We start from the raw sequence: 14,648 nt of genomic DNA, 5'->3' as shown, positions 1-14,648 counted from the left end.
GTCTGGGATATCTCTCTCAGGATGATATTCTTGACTTCCATCCATTTACCTGCAAATTTCATGATGTCTTTGTTTTTACTAGCTGAATAGTTTTCCATTGTATAGATGTTACACATTTTCTTTATCCATTCCTCAGTTGAGGGACATCTACATTGTTTCCAGGTTTTGATGACTATGAATAAAGCTTCTATGAACACTTTACATTGTGTCTCTTTGATTTAGGTATATTGTATTTTATTTTCATTCCATTCTAGAAAGTCTTTAATTTCTGTAATAATTTCTATCTTGACTCGTGTTTTACTCTCTAATTAGTTGTTCAGTTTCAGTGGGTTTGAAATCCTATTCTATTGATCTACTTGCCTGTATCTGTACCAATACCATACAGTATTTATCCCTATTGATCTCTAACACAGCTTGAGGTCAGGGATGGTAATTCCCCCAGAAGTTCTTTTAAGGTTGAGAACAATTTTTTGCTATCCTGGGTTTTTTTTTTTTTTTTTTTTTTTTTTTTGTTATTCCAAATGAATTTGCAAATTGCTCTTTCTAACCCTATGAAGAACTGAGTTGTAATTTTGATGAGGATTGCATCAAACCTGTAGATTGCTTTTGGCAAGATAGCCATTTTTACTATATTAATCCTGCCAATCCATGAGCATGGGAGATCTTTCCATCTTCTGAGATCATCTTCGATTTCTTTCTTCAGAGACTTGAGGTTCTTGTCATACAGATTTTTCACTTGCTTGGTTAGAGTCACAGCAAGGTATGGTATTTTATGTTATTTGTGACTACTGTGAAGGGTGTCATTTCCCTAAATTCTTTCTCAGTCTGTTTATCCGTTGAGTACAGGAAAGCTACTGATTTGTTTGAGTTAATTTTATATCCAGCCACTTTGCTGAAGTTGTTTATCAGGTTTAGGAGTTCTCTGGTGGAATTTTTGGTGTCACTTAAAAATAATATCATATCATCTGCAAATAGTGATATTTTGACTTCTTCCTTTCCAAGTTGTATCCCTTTGATCTCCTTTTGTTCTCTAATTGCTCTGGCTAGAACTTCAGGTACTATATTGACTAGATAGGGAGAGAGTGGGCAGCCTTGTCTAGTCCCTGATTTTAGTGGGATTACTTCATGTTTCTCTCCATTTAGTTTGATGTTGGCTACTGGTTTCTGCTGTTGGTGTGTAGCTTTAGCCTGTGGTCTTCACATGGGATTCAGATTGTTATTTCAATTTTTGTGTTTCTGTTGAGACTTACTTTGTGCATATGCATGCAGTGAATTTTCAAGAAAGGTGTACCAATGACTAAGAAGATATATTCTTTTGGTAGTTGGGTAAAATTTTGTGTAAAGGAACACTCCTGTTGTGGGCAGCTCTGTGCTGCCTGCATTTTGAGGTTAATTTCTGCTCTCCTAGGAGGGGCTGCAGACAAGGAGTGAGTCAAGTATTCAGGTGACTTGCGAACCAATTCCCAATATGAATAAAGTAGCCAATCACTGGGACTTCTGGGCTGATAGGAAAAGAGAGGAGGAGGAAGAGGAAGAGGAGGAGGAAGAGGAGGAGGAGGAGAAGGAAAGAAGGAAGAAGAGGAGGAGGAGGAGAGAAGGAAGAAGAGGAGGAGGAGGAAGAGGAGGAGGGGGAGAAGGAGAGGAGGAGGAGGAAGAGGAGGAGGAGGAGAAAGAGAGAAGGAAGAGGAGGAAGAGGAAGAGGAGGAGGAGGAAGAGGAGAAGGAGGAAGAGGAAGAGGAAGAGGAAAAGGAGGAGGAGGAGGAGGAGGAGGAGGAGGAGGAGGAGGAGGAGGAGGAGAAGGAAAGGGTCCTTTTGAATGGAGGTGAGCCCATGGACAAGATGTAGTGGTAGAGTTTCCCAGTATCATGGTTGATTCACAAGGAACCACCACTGATGGTAGTTTAATAAGGCTTACAAGATTAGGTTTTAGCTGTTGCGCCCAGAGATTGAGTTACCATTGTTCCTAAACTCTGTGTGGTGTTTTTCTTTTCACAGTGACTCAACCAAGTTCAAGGAAGAAAGGTACCATAGCAAAGCCTGGATTTGCATGATGTGCCCCCTCAAAGGTCATGGGGGTTTGAAGCACAGAAATGACGAGATAGTGACCTGCCAATGGGAACTTAGAGAGCTGTGTGGTGAGATTCTGGAGCTCTGGAGTTCCAGTCAGTGTTGAGTTTTGGAGTGGAACTTGGATGGCAGATAAGCTGAGAGCTAGCCAGACACATCTTTTCTAGTATTTTCTGCTACACACTCCTCCATTGCTGATGAGATTGCTAGTGAAGGATTTAGAAAACTTATAAAAAATATAGAAAGTTGTTATGACCCTTAGACCTGAGCAAAAGAATTCAGGTTTCCTCATTCCACCAAGAATGTGGAACTGGATGTAAGATTTTGGGCCTTCACTGCCCCAGGATACATTCTATATTCCTGGAGGGGTACATTATCCCTGAGTCAGAGGACACTTGCTGAATTAACATTCAAGAGAGGAAAGGAGGGGCTGATTAACATTCCTCAGAATTCAGGGAAGAGAACCCACCTGCGGGTGGGGAAGGCCCAAAGCAGGAAGACACATTCCTGACCACAAAGATGCAAGTCATCTGGGTGGTTCCAGGAACTAGCTGACTTTCCACTGTTTTTATGTTATGTTTCCTTGGTTACCCCTTCACCCCTCCCCCCATTTGTAGGTTCCCCTATATAAGACCACCCCTGACCAAGCTGTCTTGTCAATTCCTCTGCCCCTGCATGGGTTATGAATTGACCAATGGTTGACTGATCCGGAAATATACCTCTTGCTGTTGCATCAAGAATGGTGTCTTGTGAGTTATTGGGTGGCCTCGAATTCCTGAGGCTTGAGGGAGGTCCTCCCTTCAGGGGGGCCTTACACTAGCTGGTACAACCACTCTGGAAATCAGTCTGATGGTGAAGACTCCCATACTCGGGAGACCCTTCCTCAAGTCTCAGGAAATCACGACCACTCAAGAATCACAAGAAACCATACCTGGATGCAATCAGCAGAGGTTTATTAGGGAAAAGAGCTGGCAGCCAACGGTCTGACTACATACTCATGCAGGAGTAGGGTTCGACCACGCCTGCCAGTCTGAGGAGGGTTTTAAAGGGAAAAACCACAAACCAGGGGAGTGGGAAGGGGGTGAGGGGTTGCCAAGGATACATAACATAAGAATAGAGAAACATTCCAGAGAAACCCACTCTGAAAGGTTAATAGCCATGGAAATTACTCAGTACAATAATTTTTCCCAAAAATGTGGTTTTACCATGTCATTGTGTCCCACCCTGTCATTTACCAACTATTTCAGATTAACTATCTTCACTTCTTCCAGCTATAGCCCCACCTAGGTGGCTTGCATCTTTATCTGTGGTCAGGAATGTGTCTTCCTGCCTTGGGCCTCTCCCACCCATAGGTGGGCCTACTGCCTGAGGCTTGAGGAGTGCAATCCATCCAGAATGTGTCCTGGGGTAGTGAAGGCCTGAAATCTTATTTTCAGTTCCACATTCTGGGACCTGCATTTTTCTGCCCAAATCTAAGGCAAAGAAAAAGTCTACATATAAAAATAGTCTTTATAATTTTTCACTCTACAGTGGTTTTTCAGGAAATTGGACATAGTACTATCTTAGGATCCAGCTTTACCACTCCTGGACATATACCCAAAAGGTGCTCCAGCATATAACAAGAACACATGCTCCACTATGTTCATAGCAGCCTTATATATAATATCCAGAAGCTAGAAAGAACCCATATGTCCCTAAACAGAGAAACGGATACAGAAAATGTGGTCCATTATAATGGACTACTCAGCTATTAAAAACAACGACTTCATGAAATTCTTAGGCAAATAGATGGAACTGGAAAATATCATCCTGAGTGAGGTAACTCAGCCACGAAAGAACACACATGGCATATACTCACTGATAAGTGGATATTAGCCCAAAAGCTTAGAAAAACCCATGATACAAACCACAAACCATATGAAGCTCAAGATGAAAAAAAGAACAAAATGTGAATGCTTCCATCCTACATAGAAGTGGGAACAAAATAATCATGGGAGGTAAAGGGAGAGAGAACTGGGAGGAAGAGAGAAGGGGAAGGGAAAAAGGTAGGCAGGATCACGTGTGGGAGGAGACAGGGGAGAAGTACAAGAGGGTCAGGAAATTGAATGGAGGTGTGTAGCAGTGGGGGGTGGGGAACTGGGGGTAGCCACTAGAAAGTTCCAGATGCCAGGAAAGCAAGAGTCTCCCAGGGAGACACTGGGGATGACATTAGTTCAAATACTCAACATAGGGGAGAGAGAACCTGTAGAGTTCATATCCAGAGGTTAGGCATGGCCATGGGTTGTGGGATAGAACTACCCACCCCTCTCAAAATTATTAACACAAAATTGCTCCGTTCTAAAGAAAATGTAGGGACAAAGAGTGGAACAGAGACTGACAGAAAGGCCATCCAGAGACTGCCTCACCTAAGGATCTGCAGACACAAAACCCAGACACCACTGCTAATGCCAAGAAGCTCATGTTGACAGGAGACTGGCATAATTGTCCCGAGAGGTTATTCCAGAGCCTGACCAATTCAGATGAAGATGCTCACAGCCAACCATCAGACTGAGCATAGAGACCCCAATGGAGGAGTTAGGGGAAGGACTGAAGAAGCTGAAGGGGTTTGCAACCCTATAAGAACAACAATATTAACCAACCAGACCCCCACCTCCCCAGAGCTCCCAAGGACTAAAGACCAACCAAACAGTACACATGGAGGAAGCCATGGCTCCAGCTGCCTATGTAGCAGAGGATGGCCTTATCTGTCATTAATGGGAGGAGCTACTCTTGGTCCGGTGGAGACTAGATGTCCCAACATAGGAGAGTGCTAGTGAGGTGGGTTGGGGGAGCATCCTCAAAGAAGCAGGGGAGAAGGGGGATGAGATAAGGGGTTGCAGAGGGGAAACTGAGAAAGATCATAACATTTGAAATGTAAATAAACAAAATAACCAATAAAAACAGAAATATGTCCTAAAAATGTGAGAGCCTAAATAATACATTACCCATTAAAAATCTAAAGTGGGGATCTTTACCATCTATAAAGTGCCTTTAAAAAAGAAGCTATTGATTGAAATTTAACATCTCATTATAAGAAATAAATTCTATTATACACTATTAATTTACCAAAATACTCAATCCCACCAATCCAAGTGCTAAGAATGTCTTCAGGTAATGTCTTATGTCTATAAACCAGTTTCTCATGTGTCAGGGTACATGTCTATCTCATATGACTACTAACTTACTTTAAATTTGCCATGATTTATATTTGTTTTTGTTATATAAACCTATAAAACAACTATTTTAACATTAGAACTCAGAATTGTGGGGTAACCACAATCTGTTCCTGAGCCATACTCACTTATGAAGTGAGAGCTGATTATTTTTGTAGACTCTTCCATCTTCTTAGACAAATATCTTAATTACACATTCTGAGATTCAGGAAAAAAACAGAGCTTGAGTTTGGGACCACACCATAAATCAGATGTTAGCCACAATTCTATCAATTACCAGACAACAATCAGCAAATACTTCAAGTGGAAAACCACAATGCTTTTGATGTCTTTCAGAATCATTGTCAATTCAAAAAAAATATTCACTAAGGCAGGAAAGTCTGATAGTTTATTTTTACTCAGTGTATAGTCACCCAAGTAAAACCCTGAAGGGTCTTCTTGAGAGAAATGAGGAAAAGTTTATCAGTAAAACTCTTGATTTCAGCTTCCCAGTGTGTGTGCTAAAAACTGAAATTGGGTCCTCTGAAGGAGTGTAAGGGCTCTTTACAACTGAGCCATTTCTCTTCTACCAGGAAAATTAGATTTAAATGGTGAATCTACCTTAATAAAACAAATACCCTGATATTAAAAAGCTTTTCATTGCCATTAAACAAAAGGATCTCAGGCATACACTTATCCTTCACAGTAAGCCATCATTTGAGAAATACATCAGCAAAATCTTGACACTACACACTTACTTTGGATGTGATGCTGAGTATATAAATCTTGCAGCTTCCCCTATTCAGTCACAACTACCTGTGGCTTAGGCACCCTGTTGTGTAGTTCTTCATCTATAGTCCTCTTCCTCAAAGCCCAAAGGAGCAACTGATGCACAGATATCAGTGTATCAATCTGAATTTCAAAAGAGTGGTGTGAGATATGTGGCTGCTCCCACTATAATACCCATACCATCTGGGTGACTTGTACCCTACCAAAGTTATGATCTGTGTCTAGAACACAGATTTTATGTGGTGACTCTCAAGAATACTTTTAAGATTTCTAACTCAATGATGCTAGTGTCTTCTCAATCACCACTAAATCTTCAGTCCCTGTGGATAAGAATAGTGTATTCCAGCAAAGAAAAGTTTTAGTTTTAGTAGTTCTGGTTTCTTGTTAATAACAGCTGATGCATCAGCCCCAGCTTACCAGAACCATGGGATCTTCATTCAATAGCAAATGGCCCTGATAGAGTCTTTAAACTTCCCTCTGAAAAAAGCCAGGCCACCATCATCCACACTGTTCTCTTAGGTTCCCAGCTTCTATAGAAGAGTCCACCAAGATCTCAACATTCAGTGGCCTTGCTAATCCAAAGGTCCAATGTACTTCCACAGTCCTTCCCAAAGCATATGGTCAGGTCGCTCACAGGAATACACCAATACCAACATAACTTGGGCTCACTATTGATGCAACAAACATCATGATCAAAAGCAGGTTGAGAAGGAAAGGATTTATTTGGCTTATACTTCCACATGTTAGTCTTTTCTTTGAAGAGATCGGGACAAAAGTAAAAAGAGGGCAGGAACCTGGAGGCAGGAGCTAATCTAGAGGCCATGGGAGGGTGCTGCTTACTGGTTTACAATATGTGGGTTGCTCTTCCTGATTTCTTTTAGAAGCCAAGACCACAAGCCCAGGACGGCACTATGTAACTCCCCTATAAATCACACATAGTACAGACGTGTTGCAGATAGATATTTTGGAGACATTTTTAGTTTCTTTCTCTTATTTTTCTTTCATTGATTTACTTTATTAGCTATACCTCCTGATCCCAATCCCCCTCCCTTGGAGACATTTTCTTAATTGAGGTTTCCTCCTGTCACATGACTTTAGCTTCTGTCAAGTTGATATGAACTATCCAGAACATGGATCTACTTTCATTCTTTGAGTAGATATCAAGTAATTCCATGCTAGTTTTGAAGAAAGGTGCTAATCACACGCCATACCTACCAATAGCTTCCTCGTTTTCATAGTTACTGTATAAGAAAATGACAAGTTCCCTATTGAGTCTCTCTGTGTCTCTCCAACTCTCAAACATTATCTTCAGTTATCTAGACTCCAAAAAGTAAATGTTAGAGCCAAGATCAGATGCTAATCATTTCACACTCATCTATAGCATTCTCTACTTCCATTCTTTTAGTTAATTATGTTATCCCTGCTGCAAACAGAAGAGATAGAAAAAGAAATACAGAAAAAAGTGAGTGAAAGACGTAGTGATAGCTTGGGGTGGGGGGAAGACCTCTCCAAGACTTCCCATGTGCTCAAGTTTATGGAGAAAGACGACTATCCTCATTCTCACACTGAAAAGATTACAAGCCTAGGACACACCTCCTGTTGGGTATTGAAATTTCATACTGTTAATGGATTGATGTTAATTTGTGTCTTTTAGCCCAGTTGTACATTTTCTTTTATAGAAACTGTGCATCCCTGAATTTGATACATTTTTTAGAATGTTAATGACTTCTTGGTCAAGTGTTCCCTTGATTAGAAAGAAAGATCCCTCTTCTGATTAGTTTTAGTTCAAAGTCTATTTTGGTAGATGTTAGAATAATGACCCCTTTTGTCTTCCTGGCTCCATTGGAGTAATCTTATCTTTTACTCTATTTTTAAACTAAGATGTGTTTCTTAGAGGCCGCAGGTAAATTTGTTTCTTGATTCATTTGGTCAATCTGTGATTTTGACTGGAGAATTGAGTCCATTCATATTTGAATATTTATTAAAATGTGTGTGTTAGTTCTGGACATTCTACTGTTGATTTTTGGTGTTGTGTACTCAGTGGTACTTTCTGTCTTCACACTTATAATTTCCACAGTTCTCATTCCTACCTTCAGCCAAAATAATCCTTCCCATATTGCTTTATGTTTGGTTAAATTGAGCACAAACGCACACACAAACACACACAAAGGCTGTTTATCTCTCTATGTTGTGGACATTTGTTCTTATTCCTTCAATCACAACAGTAGTTTTGCTAGGTGTACTATGTTAGATTGACTGTCATTTACTACTTAAGATACATTTCTGAAGACTTTTCTGCCTTTGAAATTTTACTTGTGAAATCAGCTGTTCCTTCTCTATTAACCTGGAGTAAGGAAACTTCACTTTTCCATTTGACAGGTTTTCTTTGTCACTTGCACTTTTTCCCTTAGAGCTTTCAATCTAGTTCTTGTTTTGTATTCTTAACTATAAGATGCATAAAAACTTTTGTTTCCGCTCTTGTCCTTTTTGTGTTCTGTGTGCTTCTTTTGTTTGTATGGGTGTGGCTTTGTGGTAGTCTTCTTCTGTGATCTTGTTGAAGCTCTTCTCTTTGACATTGACTTGGAATTTTTTTTTTCTCTAGCATGTGCCTACAATTTCAAGATTTGATTTATTTCATGGTGTCCTACATACACACTACTTCTAGGCACTCTACCAACTGAACTACATTTCTAGCCCAACAGCCTGATTTCTGCTGATAATAGAGTTATATTGCCTCCTGTCTGTTTGCTCTGTAAGAAAAATGGCTTTCCCCATGTATGATTGGTAGAGGTAACATTTTTATAATTTTAACAAAAACATGTTAAATTTAAGAAGAGTGCATGAAGTCACCATCTAAAATGTATGGCGGACACCATGAATGTTTTGGAAGCAGGACAGATAGCTTGAGGAATGTAAAATGTTTTTTCTACTTCTTTTAAATGGGATATTATTATTGTTTGTTTTGTTTGTTCACAAAGACTTGTATCAGTTAATACACACACACACACACACACATAGTTGATGCCTGAAGAGAATAGCTCACACATGGGAAACCCAGAGCTCAGCTGTATCTACTCCACTGTTCTCCTGAAATTAAGGAAGTTCACTTTTCCATTTGATGGTTCCAATTTCTAACAACCTTAAAGTCAAAACTACCTTCTCTAGATGACATGATAATTATGTATGTAGAGGGAAATGAACTGATGACATCTCTTCTATATAACTACTTCTTCGGGTCTCATTCTACATAGATGTCTTTCAAAGGTCCAGATGGGTGAGTGTTTCTTTCTCTCTTCATTATAGTGAGAGCTGTAAGTAGGTGTTAGAATAAAGCACAATTATATAGTGAATGATTAGAGAAGTCTCTACTTAAAATTTTACTTTTGAGTTATGTTATATCATAAGTAAATAATCGAGATGCTTTCAGACATAAAATTTTCAGCATAATGACTAGTTTACCAACATGGATTTCACTTAATTTGATTTCTTATTGTATATGTGACAGTAGAAGTGGGTATTGGAAAGAGGACAGAGACCAGCAGAAGGGTGAATAGAGACAGGATAGTCTCATAGGGTGAAGATAATCAATGGGTATTATATAAATGAAAATGTCATCAAACCCCTCACTTTTTACAATGAGTGTACGCTGATACATATTTAAAATACAGCTCCAGTCTCAACCATTTCACAAGCAAATCTGACAGATGATTTTCTTGAGAGTGAGCTATAATGATTCTAAGATCATAGTTTCACCTAGGTATGGCCAACTCTGTTAGTTTTCCATCCCTGTATCAAAACGCCTGGAATAACTTAGAGGGTAAAAAACAAAACACAGACATTTATTGGTGCACAGGCATACATATTAAAGTACGCTTAAATTGTACTTTGTATTTTCTCATTTTACTACTTTTTCAAGTTAACTGTATGCATTTATTTATATGAAACTTAAGCTAAAAATATACAACAAATGTTAACTAATTTAGCATTTGTCACTAATTTTCTAGTCTGGTAAGTTTATGTATACTTAGGAATTCTTAGGAAAGTTTTAGTTAATGACATAGTAAAGCATAAAACACTCTTAACATCATAAAAATCTAAATGTTTTACACAGATTGTTTAATCTATTGCAATGATTTCTAATAAAGTAGATCTTTTATAAGTACTTCAAAACTATTTGGAAATCTAACCTCATTTTTTAAATTCTTGTATAGTTATCCTTACATAAATATAAACTGGATAATTTTGAGTAGGAGTTTCAGTAATTTTATTAAAATGAAGTAATTTTTCTTATTTTAGTTTTATAAATTTAATTTTATAACATTAATACTCAATATTTTGAGTAAGCTTTTCATTAGCCATGAGAAAAGTATTTGTAACTCTTGAATAGTATAAAATTATTTAATGTCAAACTCCCTAAGGTTTCCTCTAATAGTTTCAAGTTTCAATTGCTTTCTGAAATATACTTTGCATACATGCACACAAAATGGTAACAAAAATTAAGTTTTGGGGATAAATATCACAATTCTATTTTCATTTTCCTGGAATATAAGTTACTAATGTATATAGGAGATTAAAATGGAAAATGAAGGCTGTTGTGGTGGCACAAGCCTATGATCCCAGCACTTTCAAAGCTAAGGCAGGAGCAGCATGGGTTTGATCAAAGTCCATCTTAACTACATGTTGAAACACTTTCTCTCTCTCTCTCTCTCTCTCTCTCTCTCTCTCTCTCTCTCTCTCTCTCCCTCTCCCTCTCCCTCTCCCTCTCCCTCTCCCTCTCCCTCTCCCTCTCCCTCTCCCTCTCCCTCTCCCTCTCCCTCTCCCTCTCCCTCTCCCTCTCCCCCTCCCCCTCCCCCTCCCTCTCCCTCTTCCTCTTCCTCTTCCTTTCCTCTATCCCCTCTTCTGTCTGATGTCTCTCCCTCTCACAGACACAAACACAAATATAGATTAAAGTGAAAAATTGGTAATGTAGAATTATGTAATTATTGCCAATAACATGGAATGAAATAATGCCAGAAACTGCCTTTAATTTTCTGGCCATAGAGTATCAACAACAACAAAAAAAAGCAGTTGTCAGAAACATAAGTTTACATTTTTTAAGCATTACAGAATTTTCATTTTGCAAGCATTAAATTTTTTTCAGTTTGTTTTGAATAATTTATTTTAAAAGTCTACACTTGTACACTAGGCAGGACCATTGTGGATCTGATCTTATCACCCAGAAAACAAAGTACACATTCTTCATTTTCCTAAAGTTTATCTTACTTCATGAACATAGTTTGATGTACCTCTCAGTTTTTCACTCATGTGATATAAACATACTCATGACAATAACTCCAGAACACACTATTTGGTCTATTCTTAGACCTGGTAGTCCAATAATCTCTTTCTCTTTTTATTTCTCTCTTGAACACACACACACACGCACGCGCACACACACACACACAGAGGCATACATAGGAACATATACTCACACAGAGACACACACAGACAAAAACCATACATTTCCAGTGAATATTTTCATATCTTCCTCAAACTTAAATCATGCAACTTGTGATAAAGCACTGGCAGGGTGGCTTCCCCACAGTCTCTGTGTCTCTGCAGTAATAATTCTGCTGCTTCATCTCAGGGGAACTGGCTCATAACTGTGAGATTAAAACGTTCTACTTGATGTGTATGTGCTTCCATTTAAACCTGTGCTAAATTCAGTTTCCAAAAAAAATTATGCATCTAAATTATTTAAGAGTACCAGGTAATATCTATTAATTACTACTTTGTTTAAAAAGTATTAAGTATTATTGCTAGCATTCTATGTTTTCTAATGAATTCATGAACTAATTTGAGTGGCCAAGTTTTTTTAATCTATCTGAGGTTCCTAAAAAACATCTTCATGTTGCTAACAGAGGACAGACAGTACATCAGCCAACATTTTCACTTGTCACCTAAAAGTCAAATACTCCACTAATGTCCTCTCCGAGCAGTCATACAACTTTTAGGTCATTACTCACTAAAGTGAAGCTTAAAATGAAAATAATACTTTTGATTTACAATCCTTGTATGTTCCCTGTATCATTAAATCTTCACAAACAGAATACAAAGATACGTGCATAAAACAAGACTTCTAAAATCAAATATTGTGATAAAGAAGAGGTAAAGTGTTCACAGAGAATGTAGAGCTGTGCATGAAGATGCTTCTCTCTCTCTCTCTCTCTGTCTCTCTCTCTCTGTCTCTCTCTCTCTCTCTCTCTCTCTCTCTCTCTCTCTCTCTCTCTCTCTCTCTCCAAGTATCTTAATAGGAAAATAGGAAAGGGGGATTTCTTAGAAAGTAGAGGGAGATAAATACAGAAGAAAAAGGTAGTTAAGTAAAATATCAATATGAATAGCAGAAAAGACATAACTTCTGATTCTATTGGCAGTTTACAGTTTCATTCAAAAGGAAAAGAAAAAAGTATTTGTCATGGTAGCTGGGATTTAGTTTTTTATGTTCAATCTCATAAAAGGTGATGAGATGGAAACTAAACTGGGTGACATCTATGGATATTTAAAATGATAGCTAATGGTTATAGAATTGGGAAAGTACACTAGTAGTCTCCAACTGTATCTAGTCTTAAACTCAGATTGTAGAATTCTTTGAAAAAGGAAAACAAAAATAGGTGAATTGAGGAAGATATTTTGCTAATTAAAATAGTGGGGTTGTCATGAGTTAGCACTGTGCTTTCATTACAATTATGAGGTAAAACAGATATTTCCAAAAAAGACAACCCAGTAAAATTATAAACTCACCTCAGTTTTTTGATATCTTTTGTGACTATTTTCCATATCAATGTAAATTTTATTCAGTTATACAAATGTGATTGTCTGTGCACATCACTGTTTTAGGTGTTAAGAATAAAATTAGGCAATTTGAATCAACAGGATTGAATTCCTAAGTCATGAGACTTAGGGGTGCTACAGGCTCACAAATTATGAATTCTGTATAAATATGTGTGAATGCATTTATTGTCTATAATATTGTATATATACAGAAGATATATGGAGGGCATATAGAAATGTAGGCTATGATGTAAAATCTGGAACACCAAAAGTTAAAGAGACAAGCCAATCATCAACTAGTATGAAAAAATGAAGATATAGTTTTATCCAGTGTACCAAAAGTTGATGTGTACTATATTTTTTTCAGATTTTTGAAATAAACTTCTACTATCCTTTTAAGATGAATACAATTTTCACTTATGTTCTCACTCAAGAATATCCTTTATTTTCAAGCTGCACTTGGAGTCCTAGCAAATATGTCTCTTCTTGGCTTCTATATTTTCATAATCATAGGTCACAGACCTAAACCCACTGACTTGATCTCCTGTCAACTGACCTTCATTCACATAATGGTGTTCCTCACTGGAGGGGATCTTTTGCTTACAGATATATTTGAGTCACTGAACATTAATAATGACTTCAAATGTAAGGCAACTTTTTACATAAGCACAGTGATGAGAGGCCTCTCTATCTGTACCACTTGCCTCCTCAGTGTGTTCCAGGCTGTTACAATCAGTCCCAGTACCTCTTTGTTGGCAAAATTTAAGCATAAACTAAAGAAATACATGATCTATGTTTTCTTATGTATTTGGTCATTCTGTTTTTCCTACAGTAGTAGCCGAATCTTCTATGCTCTCGGTTTTACTAATGCGAGTGAGACCAACCAGATGCAGGTCACTAAATCCTGCTCACTCCTACACATGAACTACATCATCAGGGTATTGGTTTTTACAGTGACAACCTCCAGGGATGTGTTTCTTGTAGGAATCATGCTGACCACAAGTACATACATGGTGATTATCTTGTGCAGACATCAGAGGCAATGCAAGTATCTTCACAACATCAGCCACATGAGAGCATCTCCTGAGAAAAGGGCCACCCAGACTATCTTGCTGCTGGTGGTTGTCTTTGTGGTCATGTACTGGGTGGACTTCATCATCTCATCCACCTCAGTCCTGTTGTGGATGTACAACCCAGTCATCCTGAGGGTTCAGAAGTTTGTGATGTATGCCTTTCCCACAATTACTCCTTTGGTACAAATCAGTTCTGATAACAGAATAATAATTATGATGAAAAACATGCATTCAAAGCACCTCCAGAGTCTTTTTTAAAAAAGATTTTTTTTTCATTTTTTAAAGCATATCAATTTATTATTTATTTATATCTGTGAATTGTGTGCCAGCATGAATGTATGTGTGCACTCCTGGCACTCACAGAAGTGAGAAGACATCACGGCATCCCCTGAATTTGGACTAACAGATGGCTATAAGGAATCATTCTGTACATCACCAATTACTTTTTCTAAAGTACAGTTTCTTTTAAACTTTAATGGCCGTAGCACATATGTAGCAGATGTACATCTCAGTCTCCATGTGGATTCCCCCAACAAACAGTGTCTGTTTCTAAAGTTGCTACCTGTTATGGAATCCAGTCCCCAACAGAGCTGCTTTGTCTAGCCTCAGCTAGAAAGGATACACGTAACCCTGCAGAGGCTGTATTTGCCTGAGTGTGGTAATACAATTTTGGTGGAGCACCATATAGGAGGAGAACATGAGGGGTGGGAAGTGTGTC

The 14,648-nt window shown here is 38.2% G+C and overlaps 1 protein-coding gene across 1 annotated transcript; it reads left to right on the top strand.

Annotated features, from left to right (window-relative positions):
• The first annotated feature begins 7,424 nt into the window (after positions 1–7,424).
• Positions 7,425–14,188, top strand: LOC117720711 (vomeronasal type-1 receptor 90-like). Its single transcript, XM_034519344.1, has 2 exons — positions 7,425–7,451; positions 13,292–14,188. The coding sequence occupies exon 2, from the start codon at positions 13,334–13,336 to the stop codon at positions 14,186–14,188; it is 855 nt and encodes a 284-aa protein (XP_034375235.1). The 5' UTR covers positions 7,425–7,451; positions 13,292–13,333.
• The last annotated feature ends 460 nt before the right edge of the window (positions 14,189–14,648 follow it).

Source organism: Arvicanthis niloticus, chromosome 15 (assembly GCF_011762505.2).
Source record: "Arvicanthis niloticus isolate mArvNil1 chromosome 15, mArvNil1.pat.X, whole genome shotgun sequence".
NCBI lineage: Eukaryota > Metazoa > Chordata > Mammalia > Rodentia > Muridae > Arvicanthis > Arvicanthis niloticus.
The sequence above is the reverse complement of the archived record's forward strand: the minus strand, read 5'-3'. Positions and strand labels throughout refer to the sequence as shown.